General features: G+C 61.9%; 3 protein-coding genes across 6 annotated transcripts in view; 1 reads left to right on the forward strand and 2 right to left on the reverse strand.

Annotated features, from left to right (window-relative positions):
* Positions 1-9,648: 9,648 nt before the first annotated feature.
* LCN12 (lipocalin 12) lies at positions 9,649-12,440 on the reverse strand. 2 transcript variants are annotated; one of them, XR_003115972.1, is made up of 6 exons: positions 11,734-11,873; positions 11,245-11,324; positions 11,060-11,100; positions 10,769-10,870; positions 10,307-10,409; positions 9,649-9,775 (listed from the first exon to the last, which is right to left on the reverse strand). XR_003115972.1 is itself a non-coding variant. In XM_025360118.1 (6 exons), the coding sequence occupies exons 1-6, from the start codon at positions 12,433-12,435 to the stop codon at positions 9,747-9,749; spliced, it is 579 nt and encodes a 192-aa protein (XP_025215903.1). In that variant the 5' UTR covers positions 12,436-12,440; the 3' UTR covers positions 9,649-9,746. The 2 variants fall into 2 exon arrangements, 1 of the variants encoding a protein (XP_025215903.1); XM_025360118.1 differs by lacking the exon at positions 10,307-10,409 and adding an exon at positions 12,322-12,440 and having other exon boundaries at positions 11,060-11,176; positions 11,734-11,870.
* A 5,796-nt stretch (positions 12,441-18,236) lies between these two features.
* On the reverse strand, positions 18,237-20,212 carry C8G (complement C8 gamma chain). The gene is made up of 7 exons (XM_025359169.1): positions 20,004-20,212; positions 19,441-19,577; positions 19,212-19,282; positions 19,019-19,126; positions 18,647-18,748; positions 18,524-18,562; positions 18,237-18,445 (listed from the first exon to the last, which is right to left on the reverse strand). The coding sequence occupies exons 1-7, from the start codon at positions 20,139-20,141 to the stop codon at positions 18,432-18,434; spliced, it is 609 nt and encodes a 202-aa protein (XP_025214954.1). The 5' UTR covers positions 20,142-20,212; the 3' UTR covers positions 18,237-18,431.
* A 523-nt stretch (positions 20,213-20,735) lies between these two features.
* The window catches only part of FBXW5 (F-box and WD repeat domain containing 5), a 4,540-nt gene continuing 2,445 nt past the window's right edge, over positions 20,736-22,830 (forward strand). The window contains exons 1-4 of one of the 3 annotated variants that reach the window (XM_025359167.1): positions 20,736-20,890; positions 21,378-21,593; positions 21,971-22,128; positions 22,527-22,701. In XM_025359167.1, the coding sequence (XP_025214952.1) occupies positions 21,401-21,593; positions 21,971-22,128; positions 22,527-22,701 (526 nt within the window). In that variant the 5' untranslated portion in view covers positions 20,736-20,890; positions 21,378-21,400. Of the gene's footprint in view, positions 20,891-21,377; positions 21,594-21,929; positions 22,129-22,526; positions 22,702-22,830 lie in introns of those variants that run through there. The other 2 variants (XM_025359166.1, XM_025359168.1) reach the window with 2 other exon arrangements.

Here is a 22,830-nt window from a genome sequence, read left to right on the forward strand (position 1 = left end):
TCAAGATAGACCTTTCTCCTTAACCACCTTGGGCAGTCGAGAGCACCCAGGGAGCAACACCAGGGCTGCCTGGTCCACTTGAGGCTGTGGGAGTGGGAGAGGGTCTCACTGAAACCCCCGAGCTTGTGGCAAAGCAGCAGAGGATCCGGCGTGCCTGTGGCTGAGACGGGACGGAAGCTTCTTTCTGTTTCTTGCAAACATCCGGTCATGGAGCCTTCCAGCCCCAGGTGTGCGGCCTGGCCCCTCTCTAGGACGGTTTCCCGGGAGGCGCACACCTGGCTGGCGTCCTGCTCTCTGTGCAGATTCAGCCACCTTGCTAAGCAAAGACAGCCGGGGAAGCAGGCGGCTACAACCTAGGATTCCATGCTGAGCCAGAGCAGGTCCCTCCGTGGGTGTGGCCCGAGTCTCCTTCCTCTGCCGAGCAGGGCGTGGCAGGTAGTGCGGGGACTGTGGAGGACTGGCAGCTTTGATGCCAGGCGGTCAGGCAGGTGCTGAACCCTGGGGCACTGCCACGCCCACCGCTGCCCAAGGCAGCAATTGATGGGTTCACGGACTCCCTGCCCGTCTGAGGTCAGTGCCAGGCCTGCAGGGCCCCTCGTCAGCAAGCTTCTGCCCAGGGTGTCCCACGGTCACAGGAGGCTGAACCCCAGCACTCTCCAGCCTGAGGGGAAGGAGAGAGCAGAAGAGAAACTACCCCAAACCCCAGAACCACCTCCAGGGCCAGGGTGGGCACAGTGCTCTCTGCCAGGCCTGGGGTGGTCCCCCCGGGTGGGTCACAGGACAGTGTGGGTATGAGGTGGGCCCCCTCCCCCAACTCCCAGGCACCTCCGGAGGGGTTCCCTGAGCCTGCGTGCTGCTCCCTGAGCTGACCCCCAGCCCCAGCCCCACAGCCCACCAACCCCGTGCCTCGCCTTGCAGCCAAGCGGTGCAGTCGGTTCTCCCCTCATACAGGGGCTTCCGCTGGCTCCAGAACAAGAACCCCCAGACCCCGGGCCACATTCTCAGCCTGGCCTTAGGGTCCACCCCTCTCCTCCTCCCTGCCCCCAACCAGCCCCATCTCCTGGGCTCATGGCCTTATCCTGGTTTTGGAGGTCAGGGATGCCTCCAGGGCAGGTCTGGGGCCCCGCTGACAGCAAGGGGACGCCTGCCTTGGATGCGGAAGGCCCACCAGCTTCACCATCCACTGTGGGGTTCTCTCATCCCACAAGGACTCAGACCCTGTGGGAACGGTGCTCTGTGCAGGCCTCTGGCCCCACTGGCGTGTGGACTGCCTCCTCTTCCTCTGTCTGACATCTGTCTGCCAGACTGGGCCGTCCTCATGCTGGCATCTGCTGCGTCTCCTGCCCTGAGCACTCCCAGGCCCTGGGCTCTGTGCCCTGAGTCAGGCAGGGACGGGGCAAGATGCTCATCGGCACCCTCCCAGCCAACTCGAGGTCCGGCCTGAGGATCCCTACAACCCTGAATCCCCTCCCAGGGCAGAGTCCCCGTGGGGACAGGGCCAGGGACTCGCTCTGATCACCACTGAAGTGCACAATTGCTGGCTGGGTGGAAAAAAACCCAATCCCAGTTAATCCACACAAACGTAAGAAATAAGACAATTTCCTGCAAAACAAAATAGCTTTCTACCAGCATTCCTGTCCAACAGAGCCCACATCCACATCCCTGGGGAGATGTTCCAGAAGAAACAAGGGAGACTGTGTCACAGAGCGAAGGCCCTGTGTGCATGCGTGTGTGCGTGCACGTATGTGCCTGTGCGTGCCTGTGCATGTGTGCCTGTGTGCATGTGTGTACCTGTGCACGTGTGTGCGTGCATGGGTGTGCCTGTGTGTGTGTGCATGCCTGTGCATGTGTGTACATGTGTGCCTGTGTGCATGCGTGTGTGCGTGCACGTATGTGCCTGTGCGTGCCTGTGCATGTGTGCCTGTGTGCATGTGTGTACCTGTGCACGTGTGTGCGTGCATGGGTGTGCCTGTGTGTGTGTGTGCATGCCTGTGCATGTGTGTACATGTGTGCATGTGTGTGCCTTTGACTGTATGTGTACACACGTGTGCCTGTGTATGCCTGTGTGCACACGTGTGTGCCTCTGTGTGTTCACATGTGTCTGTGTGTGGGTGCCTGCCTGGCATGTGTATGCCTAGGCAAGCCCTGCACACGGAGATGGAGACCATGTTTCAGCCTCCCTGATACATCCTGGGCAGCAGCTGCTCCCTCACCATGGTGACTGTACCCACAGCCACTCCCTGTTTGAGATCCCACGGCCCCAGCCCACTCCTATTTCTGGTTTGCCAAGAGGACACTGGGAGGTGGACCACCGATGGCCCACCTCAGGAGAGCCCCTGGGGTGGGCTGAGCTGCCTGGGGTTGGCTCTGAGGATGCTGGGCTGCCCCTGCACAAGGCCCCCCCTAAACTTCACCCCGTTCATCTTAGTCAGTTTTCTGTGGCTATAACTGAATACCTGACATTGGAAATGTACAGAGAAAATAAATTTATTTCTTACAGTTCAGGAGGCTGAGAAGTCCAAGGTTGAGGGGCCGAGTTGCAGTGTAGCGGAGGGCAAGAGCTGCCAGCTGAGGTCTCTGTCTTCTCATAAAGCCATCAAGTCCACCATGGGCCCAACCCTGAGGACCTCATCTAACCCTAATCACCTCCCAGAGGCCCCACCTCCAACCAACATGTGGATCTGAGACCCGAGCAAGGTGGTTCACGCCTGTAATCCTAGCACTTTGGGAGGTCGAGGCAGGAGGATCGCTTGAGCCCAGGAGTTCGAGACCAACCTGGCCAACACGGAGAAACCCCGTCCCTACAAAAAACTTAAAAATTAGCCAGACGTGGTGGCGGACCTTTGATCCCAGCTACTTGAGAGGCTGAAATCTCAAGTAGGAGGACTGCTTGAGCCAGGGAGGTCGAGGCTGCAGTGAGCAGAGGTTGTGCCACTGCACTCCAGCCTGGGCAACAGAGCAAGACCTTGTCTTACAAACAAAAAAAAGTGGATTTGGGGATGAAGCGTCAACACATGAAATCTGGGGACACGTTCACATAGCACCCCCTTTCCAGCAGTGGGGCCTCCAACACACACGAAGCCCTGGGGACTGGGAGGCTGGATCCTCCCCACACTCCAGGATTAGAGAGGGGTCCCTCGGCCCACCGGTCCCCCTGTGTGGGGGCCCTGGTGTCTGCCCTGACCCTGTGGGCCGTCCTGCCGGGAGCCCTGAGTCCCCCCCCCTTGTATGTATGGGACGTGTAGGGTGGGTATCGGGGAATCGGCGAGCCGGGGCCAAGTTTCTCACGCCAGGGGGTTACTGGGAAATCGTGCTTCCTGGGGATCGTGAGAAAGCTAGCAGGGCCTACGGTCTGAGGGTGTCTCCAGCTCAGCCCTGCACCACAGGTCTGGCCCCCCATGCCGCCCACTCAGTCCCTGGATGACTCTGCCCCCAACCCTCCTTCTTCCTCCTACAGAAAACAAGCAGAGGCAGTGCTGGAAACCCGCAGGCAGCTGGTCCCGGCCCAGCAGGCCCAGATGGTGGCCGCGAGGGCGCTGCTCTCGGCCAAGATAAAGAGACTGGATCGGGCAGGGCCTGAAGGACAGGGAGTGCTGGGCCCGGCTGAGCTGGGCGGCCCTGGGCTCAGGGGCCAGCAGGAGCCCCCGCCCCTTTCAGCCAAGGCTCCAGGTCCCATTCCCAGCAGCGCCTGCACGAAGGTCCCCTCGCAGCCCTGTTCCTGCAGGCCCTGGTGGGTGGGGCTTCTACTCGAGTTCCTGAGGAGCCTGGCCTCCCCCCTCATCTCTGTGCAGCAGCGCCAGGTCTTCCAGTCCTGGTGTATACCCCTCAACTCCTCCTGCACGGCTCAGGGCCCTGGCTGTGTAGTCATGCGCTGTGAAGGGCAGTGTGGAGGAGGAGTGGGCCAGGCAGGGCAGACCCACATCCACCATCTGTGGCCTCACGCGATGCCTGGTCCACCAACACAGCTCTGAGCTCCACAGTCAGTGCCCAGCGGCCTCCTGCTCTGTGCCAGGCCCTGCAGACATGAAGGCAGGGAGGGTGGGTTCTGCCTGGTGGGAGGGGGTCAGTGGGTGTTCTGAGAATGCGAACATGAATGTGTGCTGCACCCCCAGACCCTGACCCGGGAGCCCAGCACTCAACAGGAGGAGTTTCACCCACACACAGCAAGAGGTGCACGTGGAGGCATCCAGCGTACCATCACCACGTCCCACCGTGGGAGCCGTCTCACAGCAACACGGACACCTGAGTCGCACACCTCGATGAACACCCACGTGACCAAAACCTGATCCCGACGTGGAACATTCCAGACCCCCTCCACCTCCTGCCAGCTGCAGGCAGCGCTGTGATCCCCAACACGGAACATTCCAACATTCCACTCCCACAGCTGCCGGCAGCATCCTCACCCCGGCCACAGAACATTCTACCCCACCCCACAGCGTCCCCACCCCGGACGCAGCAGCTGCAGACCTGATTTCTGTCACTGGCGAGGAGCTTGGCCTGTTCTAGAACTTTGTAAATGGAATCACATAGTGTGTGGCCTTTGTGTCTGTTTTCTGAGGCAGACCCAGCCCTGCACCCAGGTCAGGCCACTCTTGAGGTCAGGGCACAGCTGTGTCCACCTCCCCACCACACGCCACAGCCCTCAGATGAAGGTCTGTACAGGAGCGGGCCCGGGACCCAAAAAGACAGAGCAGCACTAAGGGGACCCTGTGCTTCCCTCTCTGCCCAGGGGCTCTGTAGCCTGACCACAGGAAAGCAGCATGGGCCCAGGTGCTGGGCGGCTCTGGCAGGTCTTCCACCACCTTTGCCTCACTTTTCTGGTCTGGGGCGCTGGGGTGGATACCCAGGAGCCCCTGGTCGCCCCAGGTCTGAACAGTGTGAAGAGGAGCTGGGCCCGGTTCCCCTCCTGGGCCTGTGGACAGCCTGGCCCAGACCCGAAAGTTCAATTCCCACCTGCGCAGCCCCTCCTGGGCCGCCTCTCAGTGTCTGAGTGGGCATGGGTGGAGCGCTTGTCCCGTGGGGCAGCCCAGGGCAGGTGTCCCATGGGTAGAGTGCCCCAAGGGGACATGAGCTCTGGGAAGGGGTATCACGGAGTGAGGACCAGAGGGGACCCTCCCCACCATGAGCCGTACGGGAGCTGCTTCCCACCAGAGCCCACCATACCCAGCCCGAGCCCTGGGTGGCCTGTCTGTGGTCACTGTCACCATCACAGGCTCCTGTAGTCACCATTGCAGGCACAGGCTCTGAGTGGCTGTGGCGGGCCCTGGACAAGGCTGAGAGGGACCACAGTTGGCCTTCAGGGAAAGGCCCCCTCTGCCACCGCAGGGCCTGATCTGGGAGGTGGTGGTGACCACTGGAGGGATGGAAGCCAGCCCTGGGTCCAGCCCCTTCACCCACCAGAACTTACCTGCTCCCAACCCCACTGACCCTGTTCTGTGGGAGGGGCAGGCACAGGCTGTTCCCAGGCCCAGCCGGCCCAGATGGTGACCTGGGAGCGGCTCCACTCAGGCCAGGATAAAGAGATTCAATCTGGCCACCCACAGGGGCCTGGGCTGCTGTGCTTGGGACATGGGGTAGGGGCCAGCAGGACACCCCACTCCACTGGGTCAGCCTGACTTGACTCCAGCAAGCAGACAGGTGGGCAGGCAGACTCCCTCTCTGGTCTGTGTCCAGCCCCAGGCCTCTGGGCTCACATGCCGGCAGACATTCCTGGATCACCTGCCTGGCCTCGGCTCCACACCACCTGCTCCCAGCCCCGTCCCCTCATGCAGACATCGGGAAAGGGCTTTCAGCCAGGAAGTGCTGCTGCCCCTGGGGGACTTGAGGGGAGGAGGTTCACACAGGGGCTACCACCAGGGCCAGAGAGAGTTGTGTCACCCCAGGAATGATGGGATGAGGGGGGTTGTGGTAGCTGGAGTCCAAGACAGAGGGAGGGCTGTGTGGAGGGGCTCCCTGACTACTGATGGGGGGACACAGCCTCCATCCAGGATTGAAGACTTCTGGGAGAGAGACCATCCTGCAACCCAGGTGGGAGACAAGTGGCCAGTGGGACTACACAGCTACTCCGGCCAGGGCCAGTGAAGCAGAAGGGGGTGGCTGGGGCCCTGGATCCAGCCAGGCCTGAAGTCCACCCTCCCCATAGAAGCTGGGAAGGAACACAGGCCTAGGCAGCATCTCCTGTCTCCCCAGCCAGGAGTTGATGTGGAGGGAAGGGGAGTGTGTTGGGCTTTGCAGAGACACCGCCAGGGAGGAGGAGGGTACTGTTGAGGAGTCTTATTCTCTGCTTATGCCTTTGTCCAGGGAGCTGGCCACCACCGGAGGGTGTAGCTGGGTGCCAGGAAGGCAGTGGCTCCCACCTGCATATGGTGGTCATGATCTTGCAGCCGGGGTTATGTTCCCTGCCTTGGGGAAGGGAAGCTGGCAGGGGCAGGGTGACCCTGCCAAGAGACCAGCCAGGCTTCCTGAACCTCACAGTTTCTCCATCTGTGCAGAGGGACTGAAAAGGATTCCCACCGGCAAAGGCTGTGCCAGGCCAAGAGGGAGAAGGTGGCCTCCAGAGTCTGTCTTAGGTTGTCAGGGGCAGGGTAGGGCTCTCTTCTCAAGCTGAGCCTCTCTAGGCCACTCCTCTCTTTTGGCCTGGGTCCTGTGCCTGGACCCCACAGAGGAGCCATCCCCTACTGCAGCCAGGCATTGGGTGAGGGCATGGCCCAGGCCCTGGGCTGGTGAAGGCACAGGTCCTGGTCCTGCAGAGTGAGTCTCACCCATGGGGACACCGTGGCCCAGCAGGAGGAGTGATGAGGAGAAGGAGTAAGAGAGTAGAGAGTGAGGCCATTGCTCTGGGGGACCTTGTGTCTGACCCCCACTCCAGGGTGGAGGGACCCTTCCTTGACATACTCAGGAAGGAACACCCAACAAGCCCTTTCTGCCAAAAGACAGCCACCTTCACTCTCAACCTTCCCAGGGTTAAATCTAATACATGCCAGGCCATGGTCCAGGATTTCTGACACCCAGGCTTGTGTCCTCATGACCACACAGCATAGAATGTCTCCCAATCCAGACACAACTAAACTGCTGCTTTCAACCTCAGCCTCCTCATCCAGAGCACAAGAAAAAAAGAGCAAAAAATCATCGTCCATCCAACTATCCATCCATCCACCCCCCATCCATTTATCCACTAATCTACCCATCCATCCACCCACCTACCCATCATCCAACCATCCATCCATCCACCCACCCATTATCCAACCATCCGTCCATCCATCTACCCTTCTATCCACCTATCCATCACGCAACCATCAACCCATCCATCCACCCACCCCTCCATCCATCCATTTATCCACCCACCCATCCATCCATCCATTTATCCACCCACCCATCCATCCATCCATTTATCCACCCACCCCTCCATCCATCCATTTATCCACTAATCTACCCATCCATCCACCCACCTACCCATCATCCAACTATCCATCCATCTACCTACCCATCATCCAACCATCCATCCACCCACTTACCCATCACCCAACTATCCATCCATCTGCCTACCCATCATCCAACCATCCATCCATCCACCCAACCATCCATCCATCCATCCACCCACCTACCCATCATCCAACTATCCATCCATCCACCCACCCAATATACAACCATCCATCCATCCATCATCCAACCATCCATCCACCCACCCACCCAATATCCAACCATCCATCCATCCATCCACCCATCACCCAACCATCCATCCACCCACCTACCCATCCATCCAACCATCCATCCATCCATCCACCCATCATCCAACCATCCATCCACCCACCTACCCATCATCTAATCATCCATCCAGCAACCCACCCATTATCCAACCATCTATCCATCCATCTACCCATCTATCCACCTATCCATCACCCAACCATCGACCCATCCATCCACCCACCCCTCCATCCATCCATTTATCCACTAATCTACCCATCAATTCACCCACCCATCATCCAACCATCCATCCATCTGCCCATCATCTAAACATCCATCCATTCACCTACCTTCCCACCATTCAACCATCCATCCACCCACCCACCCAATATCCAACCATCCAACCATCCATCCATCCATCTACCCATCATCTAAACATCCATCCATCCACCTACCTTCCCACCATTCAACCATCCATCCACCCACCTACCCAATATCCAACCATCCATCCATCCATCCACCCACCCCTCCATCCATCCATTTATCCACTAATCTACCCATCCATCCACCCAACCATCATCCAACCATCCATCCATCCACCCACCCATCATCCAACCATCCATCCATCCACCCATCATCCAACCATCCATCCACCCTATATCCAACCATCCATCCATCTACCCATCTATCCACCCATCCATCATCCAACCATCTACCCATCCGTCCATTCACACACCCATCCACCCATCCTTCAATTTATCCATTTATTCGCTCATCTATCCATCCATCCACCCACCCATCATCCAACCATCCATCCATCCATCATTCAGCAGCTTTCTCTGTGTCAGGCGCCATGTTGGATGTGGGATAGAGTGATGGACAAAGCAGGCCTGTCCCTGCCCTTGTGAGGGTTGTGTGTTGGGGAGTCAGACACAAAGAAAAGGTTGAATTGTGGCTGCAGTAAGCACCACAGCTGGTGTCGTTTGAGTTGATTATGGGGGTCCATCTTGTTGGGGTCATCAGGGCAGGGAGGGAGTCCAGTCTGTCTGCTATCTCTGTCCATCTTCCAATTCCAGAATCTGCCTGGATCCTGTACAGCTTGCCCAGCAGGAGGTGCGCATGACGGTAGAAGGATTCTAAGCAGGGCCATGCTCCTGGGCAGCGGGTGCTCCTGGTGGGTGAAGGTTAGGCTCCAAGTTGAGGGTCTCTGGATGCTCTTTGCTCTCTAGCAAGGCCAGAGACCACTAGGGTCCATAGCTGCCCTGGGCAGTGTCCTGCTCTCCCTGCCCAGAGGACAGTGGGGGCTGAGATGGACACAGACATCAGAGGGCTGAGAAGTGGGTTGCTCTGGCTGGCGGGTGGGGGTGGGCATCCGAATGTAGCCATCTTGTAGGGGTGTACAGTCAGGGTTGGGGGGCTCAGGCTGGGAGTGGGCGTCTGGGTTGAGGCCTCAAATCCTTTGTGTCTCTGTGCCCAGCAGGCTCTAGCCTGAGGCTGCTTGTTGCTGCATCCCCTCTCCCAGGTCTGGGGCATCTGCACCAGGGCCTCCTCCTGTTCTTGGGCCCTGGTAGCTCCAGGCCAGCTTCCCTGACAGAGTGGCTGCTGCCTAGGACAGCTCGGGGTCTGAGCATTCCCGGGGCTGCATCTGGCACGGCAGCCCCGAGTGCTGACCAGGGTGCAGGTGGAGAAGCACCTACGAACTCCCATAGCCGAGGGCCAAGGGGCAGGGATGGAGGGGCCTTGGCCTGGAAACGACCTTGTACAACCTGCAACCATGGGCAAAGACTCACGCATGAACACACATGTGCACGCCCTCACTGACACAGGCACACACACTGGCCAGAGAGCCAGCTGGGGGGCCGTAGTGTGCCCAGAGAAGGAGCTGTTGCAGCCCTACAGGGTCAGCTGTCTCCTTGCTTCTGTCTCCTTGCCCACCCCAAGGTCACAGTGGTCACACTCTGGGACTCTGGGCATGGTGCATTTATTCAGGTTTGAGAGTGGAGGAGGGCAGAGCTCGCGCAGCTGTGAGGCAGGTCCGGGCTGGGCAGAAGCTACTTCATCCTTCAACAGACGCTGGCATGGGGTGACCAGTCTGGTGGGGGAGATGGAGTCGGGATGGGAGCAGGGGACAGAGCCCAGGAGGAAGCAAGGGAGGGCAAAAAGGAGGGGCAAGTGGCTTTGGGTGAGGAGCAGGAGGGAGAAAGGGGATCAGCATCAGGTCTAGGGGAAGGGGGTGGTGAGGGAGGCTGAGAAGGGGCAGAAGATGTGACCCACAGCGGCTGCCCTGCCAACAGTCCCAGGTCCTCAGGAAGCCCCTCACCTGGCCCTGTCTGTCCCCATGCCCAGACTCACTGCAGACCCAGAAGGCCTGGCATAACGAGCGTGCAGGTGCGTACAGGTGTGTGCAGACCAGCACGTGTGACTGTGCATGGGTAGGCAGCACGTGTGCAAGTGTGAGTGGCATGTGCATAAGAAGGTGTTCACATGTGGAAGCATGTGCTAGTGTGTACATGTGTGCTCGTGAGTATGTGTGCATGTAGTTATGTACATGTAAAGGAGCAGAGGCAGGAATCAGAAGGGCATGGTGGGCACCCCTCCAGGAAGAGGAGGGGCTCAGGCTGACCTCGCCCTCCCACAGGAAGAGTCAGGCCTTGAGGGCTGGGGTTCTCTGAGTGGCCAGGCTGGGGCTGCCACCCAGGGCAGGCTGCTGAGGTCCAGGGCACCTCCTGGGATGAGTCCAAGCTCCTTGTGAGCAGGGATGGGTGAAGGGAGAAGGTGGCCCAGGACAGGGGATCCGGGGTGGGAGGAGGCGGCCCAGGACAGGGGACCCGGGGCATGAGGAGGCGGTCCAGGACAGGGGATCCGGGGCGGGAGGAGGCGGCCCGGGACAGGGGACCCGGGGCGGGAGGAGGTGGCTCAGAGCCTGGGTTGAGGGCAGGGACCCAGGAGCCTTGAGACCCCTGAGTGCAGGCTGGGACTGAGCTCCCTGGGCAGACACTGAGTCCAACCCCTCTAGGGTCAACCAAACTCACTCCTGCGGGCCCCGTGCCTAATGCCCAGCATGCCCGCAGGCGAGCCACATTACCGGTCACATCTGGGAAGACAATGTTGTCATCCGAGAGGCCCTGAGCTCTGCTCAGGCAGAAAAACTGGTCCAGTGTCCCGGGAGGCAGCAACCAGTTCCTGCCTGCAGCCCAGGGAGCCCAGCGTGGGTCTGGGCACTTGGCAGGGGGTTGGGGGCTGGGTAGGTGGGAGATTGAACTATCTGTGCCCCCAAGTCACTCCAGGCGGGGTGGGGAGGCAGGGTCTGACCCGAAGCCCAGAAGGAGGTGCCTCCAGGGCCACACACGGGCCCAGGGCGGGGTGGGGGGCTCACTCAGCAGGCTGATCCTGAGGATGGCCAGCTTGCTCGTGTGTCTCCAGGACAGCATCAGGGCGAACTGGGTGTAGTCACTGTTCACCACCCGGGTCTCCTCTCTGTCTGCCCCAGGCCCTGAGGGGGCACAGACGTCACATCCCTGTGGGTCAGCACCCCGTCTCTCCCTCCTGTGACCGGCTTACCCACACCGTGGTCCACCGTGAACTGCCCGGGCTGGGCTGCCGGTATCAGCACATAAGACCACGTGTCACAGTGCTGGCCTCTGTGGGAGGGGACGGGTGGAGGCGGAAAACTCCGGAAGCTGGCAGTTCCATGCCAAGGTGGGCCCCCCAGGAGATTTCAGCGGCTCATTCAGAGGGACCCATGGTGGGAGTGGCCAAGCCTCATGAGTGGAGATAGTGTCCCACTATGTTGCTCAGGCTGGTCTCAAACTCCTGAGTTAAGTGATCCTTCTGCCTCTGCCTCCCAAAGTGCTGGGATTACAGGCGTGAGCCAGCGCACCCAGTGCCCACACTTCTTTGTATACTCCCCAGCTGGATTTGGTCATTGGCAGCCAGAGTCATGACGCTGCCCGTGCTGGGACAGGGCCCATGGCGCACCTGAGCCTCTGGCGACTGAGACCCAGGCCCGGGATCCTCCTCACCTGCTTGGAACATCAGGGAGCCACTCACCGAGTCATGGCATTCCACACCTCAAAGCGGCCATCGTCACTTAGCTCGAAAGTTGCGGTGAAAGGGTTCAGCAGCGCCCTGTGCTCCGGCCTGAAGCTGTTGCCCGCCAGGCCCAGGACAAACCATTCCCCCTGGAACTGCAGGGGTGGCGTTGGGCAGGGGCAGTGGGAGGCAGGGGTGGCGGTGGGCAAGGTCAGGAGCCCCCTCCTGCCTTCTCTGGCAGCTTCTGGACCCCTCACAGAGCAGTGCTCCCGGCTGGGCTGGCGCCAGGGACGCTGGCAAGAACCGGAGCCTACCCTGGGTCTGGCAGGGACATGGTGACCCTGGCTAGTGGCTGTGCGGCCTTCCTAAGCCTCAGTTTCCCCTCACGCACAGAGGGAGCAATGGGCGGGGGTGACGGTAGGGAATTGGTGCAGGAAGGTCTGCGCTGGGCCCTCCTCTGCTGGAGGTCGGGGGCCTGCCCGGGCCCTCCAGGAAGCAGGGCTGGTCCTGACTCTCTGGGCAGCATTCCCAGGCCTGCTCAGCCACCAGTCTCTCACTGCACTCAGACCCAGCCGGCTGCTTCTCCTTCCCTCAAAACCCCTGTACCTGGTTTCCTTGGAAGCTCTGCATCGGGGGCGGGAGTGTCGGGGGGCTTGGGGTCTGGCCCTGCAGGACTTTCAGCAAGGAAAGCCATAGCCACAAGCCACATGGCAGCCTCATCCTGGCAGCTGTTGGGCCTACGGGGACAGCGAGAAGGAAGTGGCCATGGGCAGGTGACCCAGAGACCCCCCTCTTCATGCAAGTACCCAGCAGGTGCCCCTCCCAAGGGGGTGTGCCTCTCTGCCTCCCTCCTCAGGACTGGCAGGAGAGGTGGTGCCCAGGGCAGGCTTGGGGTGGGCTGTGTGGTGCGGGCTCTCCTCAGGTACCACCCACCCACCTACGGTCTCTTGGGTTCCAGCCAGGCGGGGTAGGAGGGGCCCCCAGGTCCACCTTCCACCTCATCTCTCATTCCTGAGGCCCTGCACCCCTTCAGCCCCCTTCCGAGTGCTCCATGCTGGGCGTTCAGAGGCCTCACACAGCCTTCCTCAGCCTTCCACCCTGTCACAGAATGTTTCAACTCAGGCAGAGAGCATGACCTGCCGCAGCCATAAGGGACAGGGCCCAGCTGTGGCCAAACCTGGGCATTCCCCCTGCAGGGCCCGGGCCTGCCAGCCGCCCCCCCGCCCCACCCCGCCTGGCTCTGCACATGCCTGAACCACAGCGTGGGCCGTGGCCCTGGCGCAAGAACAGGACCAGCGAGGGGCCCTGTGGCCATGAGGTCGGGGTGGAGGTGCCCCGAGCAGGCAAGTAGGGAGGCTGGGGCCTGCAGAGCACCCAGGCACCCTGGTGAGGATGGCTGGGGGCATTTCAAAGGCAGTCTCTGCCCAGAGAGAGGGGCAGGGCTGGGAAGCCCCACTAACGGGAGTGGGCAACCCATGCTGGCCCTGCATGAAAGAAAGGGTTGGTAGGCCAGGCGCAGAGGCTCATGCCTATAATCCCAGCACTTTGGGAGGCCAAGGTGGGAGGATTGCTGGAGCCCAGGAGTTTGACATCACCCTGCGCAACACAGCGAGACTCCATCTCTACAAAAAAATTTAAAAATTAGCGGGGGGTGGTGGTGCACACCTGTGCTCCCAGCTACTTGAGAGGCTGAGGTGGGAGGATTGCTTGAGCCCAGGAGTTTGAGCCTGCAGTAAGCTAGTGAGCTATGATGTGCCACCGGACTCCAGCCTGGGCAACAGAGTGAGATCTCATCTCTAAAAATGTAAACATAAAATGTAAAAAGAGGGCTGGCAGGGAGAGCATTGACAGGTTTGGGGCTTCTAGCTGCCCTGGCACTTCTTGGACGACGGGGCTAGGGAGTGGAGTCCCCTTCCTGACTCTCCTCCCATCCACACAGGTAGCTGAAGCCTCTGGGTGCTGGGCTCCATGTTACGGGGTCACCAAGGGTGAGCCAAGGGCCTCCCACTCACAGTGTGCCTGGCCTGTGAGCCCCTGCCCGGGCCACCTCCTCCCCCCAGGTCCCTGTCCTGGCCGCCCCCTCCCACCCCAGATTCCCTGTCCTGGCCGCCCCCTCCCACCCCAGATTCCCTGTCCTGGCCACCTCTTCCCCTCACCCAGCCTTGCTTACAAGGGACTTGGGCTCATCCCAGGAGATGTACTGGGCCTCGACAACCTGCCCTGGGTGGCAGCCCTAGCCTGGCCACTCACAGAACCCGGCCTCCAGGACTTCAGGACTCCAGGACTGGGCTCCGTCCCAGGCCTCACTGCCCACATAGAAGGGCAGCTTGCTGTGCCTTGTCTTACCAGCACAATGCTAGCGTTTCAGGAGGCTGGCCCAGGAAAAGAAAAGTTGGAAATAATCTGTTCATTCCCCTGAGCTCCCCAGAGGAGCCTTCGACTCTCCACCATCCCCCTGACCCAAGCCAGCCTAGGAGCAGCTGCCAGCCGCCCCAGGGTCCTGCTCTTAGCTCAGCAGGCACCCCTCCCGGAACCGTCTTATCGCAGGGCACTGGGGAGATGCTCAGCAGGCACCCCTCCCGGAGCCGTCTTATCGCAGGGCACTGGGGAGATCTGGGATCACAGCCCCCGCCACTGACCCCGCCCATGCAGGGCCCTGCGGGAGGAAAACTGGGCCCGAACCCCACGGAGACTGAGCAGCAGAGGTCGGGTGGGCGCAGTCCTCGACACAGAGGGGCGTCCCTGGGCTCCAAGCAGCTCCTCAGGCCCCATGCCCCCTCTCCCAGACCCACTCCTGCCACCCTGGGGGTCTGTGTGTGCCTCCAGGTAGTCACTGGCTGCTGCCGTTAACCTCGGTGCCCCCCACGTCCCCAGCAGGAGCCTCCAGACCACGACAATGGGTTCGGGGCGCCTCCTCCCGCCACCGCGGGGCAGTCGCAGGTGCAGCTCCTCCCGTCTAACGTGATTGGTGGATGGTGGGCAGGTGACCTTCGCCGCCCAATCAGGGCCCTGCAGGTGCCTGTGCCCGGCTGGGCCGGCGGCGCCGGAACGGGCCCTGCAGGACGCGGGCCTTCGGGAACCTGCCGGGCGCCCGGGGGAGTCCTGGCTCTGACCTCGGCCTTCCACACCGCCTGGGGTGGGAGGGCCGGGCGCGGCGGCACACGCCAGTGAGCCTAGCGCTTTGGGAGGCCGAGGCGGGAGGCGGTGCCCGGGAGCTTGCGTGCCACGGGGAGGAGCAGCCGCACCTTCTGCAGGGCGTCCTTGAGAGGCGGGAGGCAAACCGCTGCTTCCACTCAGCACCCTGGACCCCCAGCCCACCGTGGGGACCGTCCCTGGGGCCTCTCCCACCGAGCCCTCCCATCAGGTCCTCTCTTCTCTCTGCTTCTCTCCCCGGCACTCCCCGCAACCCATCGCCTTCATCTCTGCCTCCCCCCACAGCAACAAGGACAGACGTCCCCTCCACTGCGTGTTCCTCCGTTCCCGGAAAACTCCCGGCCTATCCTCTGCTCACCCTCCCCTCTCTCTTCCCACTCCCCAGGCAAAGACCTTTTCCCAGACATGGTCCTGGGCGCTGGGAGGCCCCTTGGGGGTGGGGGTGGGGAGGCAGGGGTGGTTGGCGCATGGCAGGGAAGGGAAGAGGGTGCCTCCTCCCCACATGGAGGAATCCTGGCCACCTGTCCCTCTTGAGCACCTGCGTGGGCAGGGAGGACGGGCATGGCACCCGACTGTCGGCCCTGCCTGTGGGACCAGGGGCGCCCGGGGCCCTACACAGCACTTTCACGTCCAGGCAAGGCGGGGGGCACCCAGGACAGTCCTGGACTACTGACCCTGCAGGTCTTGGGCAAGACTGCTAACAATTAAATGTTAGTTTCTACAGATTAAAAAGCTTTTTTAAAAAATAGAGATGAGGTCTCACTATGTTGCCCAGTCAGATCTTGAACTCCTGGCCTCAAGCGATCCTCCTGCCTCAGCCTCTCAAAGTGCTGAGATTAAAGGTGTGAGCCACTGTGCCCAGCCAGTTTGCATAGTTTTTTTTGGCCAGGTGCAGTGGCTCACGCCTATAATCCCAGCACTTTGGGAGGCCAAGGTGGGTGGATCACAAGGTCAGGAGATCAAGACCATCCTGGCTAACACGGTGAAACTCTGTCTCTATTAAAAGTACAAAATATTAGCCGGGCATGGTGGCAGGCACTTGTAGTCCCAGCTACTCGGGAGGCTGAAGCAGCAGAATGGCGTGAACCTGGGAGGCAGAGCTTGCAGTGAGCCGAGATCACACCACTGCACTCCAGCCTGGGCGACAGAGCAAGACTCTGTCTTGAAAAGAAAAGAAAAGAAAAAGTGTGAGCCACTGTGCCCAGCCAGTATGCATAGTTTTTTTTTTTTTTTTTTTTTTTTTTGCTTGTTTGTTTGTTGTTGTTGTTTAAATAAATTGAGACAGTCTTGCTGTGTCACCCAGGCTGGAGTGCAATGGTGCGATCTCGGCTCACTGCAACCTCTGTCTCCCGGATTCAAGTGATTCTCCTGCCTCAGCCTCCCGAGTTGCTGGAATTACAGGCATGCATCACCATGCCTGGCTAATTTTCTTTGTACTTTCAGTAGAGGGAGGGTTTTGCCATGTTGGCCAGGCTGGTTTCAAATTCCTGACCTCAAGTGATCTGCCCGCCTCGGCCTCCCAAAGTGCTAGAATTACAGGCGTGAGCCACCACGCCTGGCCTTTTCCATATTATTTATTATTATTTAGTTAGTTAGTTAGCTTTTTGGAGACGGAGTCTTGCTGTCACCCAGGCTGGAGGCAGTGGCATGATCCTGGGTCACCACAACCTCTGCCTCCCAGGTTCAAGCAATTCTCCTGCTTCAGCCTCCGGAGTAGCTGGGATTACAGGTGCCTGCCACCATGACCAGCTAATTTTTGTATTTTTAGTAGAGATGAGGTTTCACCATGTTGGCCAGGCTGGTCTTGAACTCCTGGCCTCAAGTGATCCACCCGCCTCAGCCTCCCAAAATGTTGGGATTATAGGCATGAGCTGCCCAGCCAAATTATGCAAACTATTTTAAAGAACAATGATTTTCACAGAACTATCGTGATTTTGATTTTATGTAGTGTTTGAAATTCAACTAGAGCTCATTAAACACTTCTGTGAAAATGAAATGCCTTGTAATCCTTGCGCTCCTCATACGCTGGTCCCAGGATACACAGCCAAGTGGCCACGCCCTTCACTCAGTGCGGGAACCCACCCAGCCCTGCAGTCAGAAACCTGAAGGGTCTGGCTGGGCCACTCTGCCACCAACCACAGCACCGAGGTCATCCGGTAGCTCTCTGGCGCCACCCCTCGGACATTCAGCCCTCCCTGAAGCTCGTGACCGCAGCCAGCTACCCGACTCCTCCTGCCCCCAGATGAGACCCTCACTTTCTGTTTGGGGAATGTGGGGCCAGGCATGGAGGAGGCAATCCTGGGGCTCAGGCCTAGAGTCTTCCCAGCATTGCCAGCTCTGAACCCTGAGCCCTTCTGCTGTGCCCTGCTCTCTATCTCGTGGGTCTCTGGGACATGGGGCTGGAGTGGGGGCAGGCAATGCAAGGGTGTGACCTCCTGGGCCCTTCTCCTTCCCAGGTCCCAGCAGTCAGGGCCCCTGCCTCCCCTTCCCACCACCTGACTTGCCTGCCCTCCTGGGGTCAAGCAGCTGAGTAAACAGGTTGAGCCCCGCCTGTGGGATGGAGACCCCGTTGGAGCAGCTGCTGGCTCCTCCCTGCCCCCACCCAGGCCATGTGCGTTGGGACCAACTCCAAGGTGCCTTCTCCTCCCACCCCTGCCCACTGTGGCCGATTGGTGGCTGACCCCTGGACTTTGAGTTCCTAGGGGGAGGGACCAGCCCACCTGGTGGCCCCAGGGCCTGGCACACAGTGGGCCTTCAGAAATGTTTATCAAACAAATGCCAGGGGCCGCAGGCAGGGCCTGAGAGGAGCAGCTCAGCGGCCAGGTCCAGGCCCAGTGTGGCCAAGCCTTGCTTGGTTCCTGACTCTGGCCCTAACCCAGGGGCTGCCCTGAGGGCAGAGTTTGCCCACCTCCACATTCTGCTCTGCTTCCTGCTTTCAGGGGGGACATGGGAGTGGATGAGGTGTGCAGAGAGTGCAGTGGCTGTGGGTGGACAGCACCAACTGCTGCCACTGACACGGGCCAGCTGGTGCCAGCTCGGCTCAGAAGAGGTCAAAATGGGCAGTGATGGGAGACAGCTGGCCTCGCACGGGGGCGGAGGAGCAGCCCGGGGGCTGCAGGACAAGGGCCCAGCCAAGAGCAGCCTTGGAGTGAGGTTGGACGCCCCCAGATCCCAGCAGGGCACAAGGTGGGCGTGTGCCAGAGAGGATCTCGCCTCCCCAAATCCCAAGAGCCTCTGAAATCGGCCCAGTGCCCACTGTGTGGGCTCCAGCCAACAGGGAGCCCCAGGCTTTTAAAGAGGTGGGGCGGGGGCGGAGAGGGCCTTGGTGGTACTGGCACTGGTCCAGAGTGGACAGAAAAGAGTCAGGGAGGGGTCTGAGACATTTAATAAGAAGGTACCTCTCCACCCACTGTCCTCTGGGGCAGCCGGCAGAATATCCCCCGCCCCAGGTGGCAGGGCCCTGATCTGAGGCTGGGGGCTCACGGAGGATGGGCGGCAGGCATCCCACCGGCGGGGCATCTCTCAGGGCACTGACTTCTCAGCACTGGAGCTGCACGCCAGCGTCACCGCCTCACTTCTGCAGCAGAGACGAGACTTAGCCGGTGGCAGTGGCCCCCCTCACCGTGCCGCCATGCTTGCCCTGCTGTGCACTCACCATCCAGGACGTGGAACTGGTCTGCAGCCTCGCAGAAGCCTGGGGGCCCAAGGCAGGGGTCAGGCTGGACATCAGCCCAGAAAGTAGGGGTGGCTGAGCCGGGGACCTGCTGGGGACACTCACCATACTTCGGGAAGTAGAAGATCTGGTCCTCAGTCAGGTGGGCCTCCCGGACCCGCTGCTCAAACCCACTCAGGACCGAGTCGCTCACAGGGAGTGAGCGGGCTGCGGGGCAGACAGGGCTCCTGGGGTCCCGGCACCAGGCGGTGTGGAATGGGGTCTGTGTGTCCCCTGCCCCCTCGGGGCCCTCTCCCTGCCCCCACACCAGGCCTGTCTGTCACTACTCCTCCCTGGGCCCCTGCTTAGCAGGAGGGTCAGGATGGGAGAGAGGAAGGGTGTGTCCCCCTGGGCTCAACCAGCGCCCCCGGATGGCCCAGTGAGTGTGCAGAGCGTGAGCGCCTGCCTGCCTGGTCAAAGAGGCCGGCCCCCACATACCGTAGAGCTTCACTGACAGCTGCCCCGCCCGCTCCAGGTACAGGACAGCGAAATTCTGGTAGTCGGTCTCAGCGACAACCACATGCACAGCCCCTCGGGCGCCTCGGGCTGGGGCAGAGCCACGGCAGCCACGTCAGAGAGCCACGGCGGCTGCGTCACCACCCACCCACATGCCCTGCGGTCCCTGCCTCACCTTGAAGCAGGAAGCGGCCGAGGACCCCTGTGTCTCCATACAGCTGGCGCACCTGCCAGCAGATCCCATCCCTGGGGGGGCAGGGAGGAGGCACCGCAGGCTGGGGGACCCCAACCAGGAACCCTAGTCCAGGCCACAGTCGGGGTGGGGTCAGGGGCCAGGGCAGGGCTGAAGTCCGGGGGCTGAGAGGAGGGTTGGGGTTAGGGTGCAGGGCTGCTCTGGGACTCACAGCTTTCGGAAGGTGCTGACAGCCATGGCTGTGCCCTGGGGAGCCACGTGCAGTGTGGTGGCCTCGGCCCGGTGGCCCTGCTCCTGCAGGAAACGGCAGGCAGAGCCCACAGCCACAAGGAGCCAAGTCCCTGCAAACTGGGGGCAGGCCATGGGAGGACTCGAGGGCACTGTGGGAGGGCCCCTCACCTGCCTCCCTCTACCCCCAAAACAACTTCACCTGCCTCTCTCTACACCCCCCATAACTTCCCCTGCTTCCCTCTCCCCGCCAGCAACTTCTACCTGCCTCCCTCTACCCCCTACAACTTCACCCTCTCCCCCCACCACACACAACTTCTACCTGCCTCCCTCTACCTCCTACAACTTCCCCCCCCCCCCGCGACACACAACTTCTACCTGCCTCCCTCTACCCCCTACAACTTCACCCTCCCCCCCGACACACAACTTCTACCTGCCTCCCTCTACCCCCTACAACTTCACCCTCTCCCCTCCGCTACACAACTTCTACCTGACTCACTCTACCGCCAACTTCACGTTCCTCCCTCTACCCCCCACAACTTCTACCTGCTGAGCATCAAAATTGGCCTTGGGCTGGATTGTGCTGATGGCGGATAGGGGCCGGGGTGGCCTCTGAGGCCTCTGGCCCAGCGAGCCAGCTGTCAGAAGCAGAATCAAGAGGATCGCAGTCCCAGGGGGCAGCATGGTGGCGGCGGCAGGGTGGCAGGACTGTGGGAGGCCAAGGGTAGCACCACCAAGTCCCAGGACAGAGTCTACTGTGCAGTCACAGAGCCCGGCCCAGGAAGTCCATGTCCATCCCTTGCCTCCCTAACCCCAGCCCTGGGCCAGCCCCACATCCCACCCCCAGCTTTCTCGTGAGCCCAGCTTCGATCTGCACTTCCCGGCAGGGCCCTGGCACCATGTCCTATGTACAAAGTCCGAGTTGACCTCTGGTTGTTTATCCATTTTCCCTGCACCCTTGATTTCCACTGACAGTCCTTAGCCCTTTGCACATTATCTTCCTTAAACCATCACCCAGTGGTTTTAGCTCCATGACCAACGTCACGGGGTTCATGAAGCCACTTGCTCAGGGCCCGGAAACAGGGAGCGCCGGAGGCGGGTCCCGAACCAGGGGTCTTTCAGTGTCGCCCGCAGCCCCGCCCACGACCGCCGCTCGTTGGCCACAAGGGGCGCTGTTCCCAACGCGCCCGAGTGCGCGCAGGCGCACGAAGAAAAGCCGGCCGGGCCGCCGAGGCCTGAGGCGCAGGCGCACGAGGGGCGGACGCGGGCTGCCGCGCTCTCTGCCTTCCTCGGCCATCGATGCCTCGGGGCTCGTGGCGTCGGGCCTGGCGGGTTCCCCGGTGGGCGGGGGCGGCCGTCCGAGCGGCTGCGGCGGCGGAAGCGGGTCCGGGCCGCGCGGGGCGGGGGCGGCGCAGCGGGCGGAGGCGGCCGTGGTGAGTGCGCCTGCGGCCCTCGGGGGTCCCGCCTCGTCGGCCCCGCCCGCCCTGGGCGACTGCAGAAGCCCCGAGGCCGCCCGTGCGCGCGTCCCCGCCGGCCGCCCCGAGCCCGCCGGGCAGGGCTTCTCCAGGGCCGCAGGGCGGAGGCCACTGTCCGGCCGCCCCGAGCCTCCCCTCGGCGGAAGCCCGTCCCCGGACGGCGCCCGGTGTCCCCGTGCCTCGCGAGCGGCGGTCCGGGCCCCGGCGGGCTGAGGGGCGCCCGCTGCCGGCCGCAGGAGGCCGGGGGATGGCGCGGCGGAGCGGGGACGGCCCGGCCCGCCCGGAGCTGCCGGGTCCTTGGTTGGACGGCGGTGCCCGGGCGTCCCCTGCAGACACCCAGCCCCGTGGAACTCCCGGCGGGACGGTTGGGGCGGGAGGAACCGGGCGCCCGCTCTCGGCCTCCCTTCTCGGGCCTGGGCTGAGGGCAGCCGTTGGTGGGTTTCAGGGCCGCCTGGGCAGAATGTCACGATGGACGAGGGCGGCACGCCCCTGCTCCCCGACAGCCTCGTCTACCAGATCTTCCTGAGCCTGGGCCCGGCCGACGTGCTGGCCGCGGGGCTGGTGTGCCGCCAATGGCAGGCCGTGTCGCGGGACGAGTTCCTATGGAGGGAGCAGTTCTACCGCTACTACCAGGTGGCCCGCGATGTGCCCCGACACCCAGGTCAGTGGCGTGCGGGGCCCCTGCCCACGTTCTGCAGCCAGGGCCCCGGGTTCCTGCGTTTGGGGGTCAGCCTGGCTGGGGGCCTGTCCCACGGCCCCGAGTGTCCATCCTCACACCCTCACCCTGATCGAGGTCTGTCGGACACAGCCCAGGCCCCCCTCAGAGCATGGGGGCCAGAGGGTTCATTGGGTCACTTGGGGGGTGGGGGGTACAGGTGTCTCTGTGAACTGCAGGGTTGTATCCCCCAGCCAAGGCCTATGCCATGGGTAGTGGGTTCCAGGGGCACCACGGGGCCTGCCAGGACTACTGGGGCCACACTCTGACCTTGACTTCGAGGAGGAAGGCCTGGGCCCGGGACTGACACTGCCCACCCGCAGCGGCCACGTCCTGGTACGAGGAGTTCCAGCGGCTGTATGACACGGTGCCCTGCGTGGAGGTGCAGACGCTGCGGGAACACACGGACCAGGTCCTGCACCTCAGCTTCTCCCATTCGGGGTACCAGTTCGCGTCCTGCTCCAAGGACTGCACTGTGAAGGTGAGGATGGCCAGGTGTCCTGCACATCCCACCCAGCTGCCCCGAAGCACGGGGGTCCCAGGACCCAGGCGTTCCAACCAGGCGGGAAGGAAGGGTCAGGCCAGAGGTGACACAGCAGCCTCCCTGCATCCAGCAGAGGGACCACAGAGGATCAGGAGCGGTGCAGGGTGGCCCGGAGTGCTGAGGAGAGAGTCCCACACAAAGCCGCCTGCTCCAGGGTCAGGCTCCTACCCTCTATACCGACGTCCCCAGAGTGGATGACAGTGGCTTCAAGGGGTCCCTGCCCCCTGGTGGCCTCTGAGCAGGGCTGGCAGAGCTGGGGCCTCATGGCGCTGTGGTAGCAGGCCCCTGCCCCGCGACCTGGCCAGGCGATCACCATGGCCACCCCCGCCATGCAGATCTGGAGCAACGACCTGACCATCTCGCTGCTGCACAGCGCGGACATGCGGCCCTACAACTGGAGCTACACCCAGTTCTCCCAGTTCAACAAGGACGACTCGCTGCTGCTGGCCTCGGGGGTGTTCCTGGGGCCGCACAACTCCTCATCCGGGGAGATCGCTGTCATCAGCCTAGGTGAGCATGGGTGCCGGGTACCGGGTGGGCCCCGCCCCCCGCCCCGCGCCCCGCGCCCCGCCCCCCCCCGCCCCCCGCCCCCGCCCCCGCCCCGCCCCGCCCCGCGCCCCCCGCCCCCCGCCCCCGCCG

The sequence above is a fragment of the Theropithecus gelada genome, chromosome 15 (genome assembly GCF_003255815.1).
Source record: "Theropithecus gelada isolate Dixy chromosome 15, Tgel_1.0, whole genome shotgun sequence".
NCBI classification, from domain to species: Eukaryota; Metazoa; Chordata; class Mammalia; order Primates; family Cercopithecidae; genus Theropithecus; species Theropithecus gelada.

Bases quoted from the DNA above. Each gene is read 5' to 3' on its own strand.
- C8G (XM_025359169.1), bottom strand. From the start codon at position 20,141: ATGCTGCCCCCTGGGACTGCGATCCTCTTGATTCTGCTTCTGACAGCT. The intron at 19,578-20,003 runs GTAGAAGTTGTG...GCCTGCCCCCAG, and splicing joins CCAATTTTGATGCTCAGCAG to TTTGCAGGGACTTGGCTCCT. The intron at 19,127-19,211 runs GTGAGGCAGGGA...GCTCTGCCCCAG, and splicing joins CGGCCGCTTCCTGCTTCAAG to CCCGAGGCGCCCGAGGGGCT.
- LCN12 (XM_025360118.1), bottom strand. From the start codon at position 12,435: ATGAGGCTGCCATGTGGCTTGTGGCTATGGCTTTCCTTGCTGAAAGTC. The intron at 10,871-11,059 runs GTGAGCCCCCCA...CCTGGGCTGCAG, and splicing joins CCTCAGGATCAGCCTGCTGA to GCAGGAACTGGTTGCTGCCT. The intron at 9,776-10,768 runs GTAATGTGGCTC...CTCCCCCACCAG, and splicing joins TGTCTTCCCAGATGTGACCG to ACTGGTCACCCCATGCCAGC.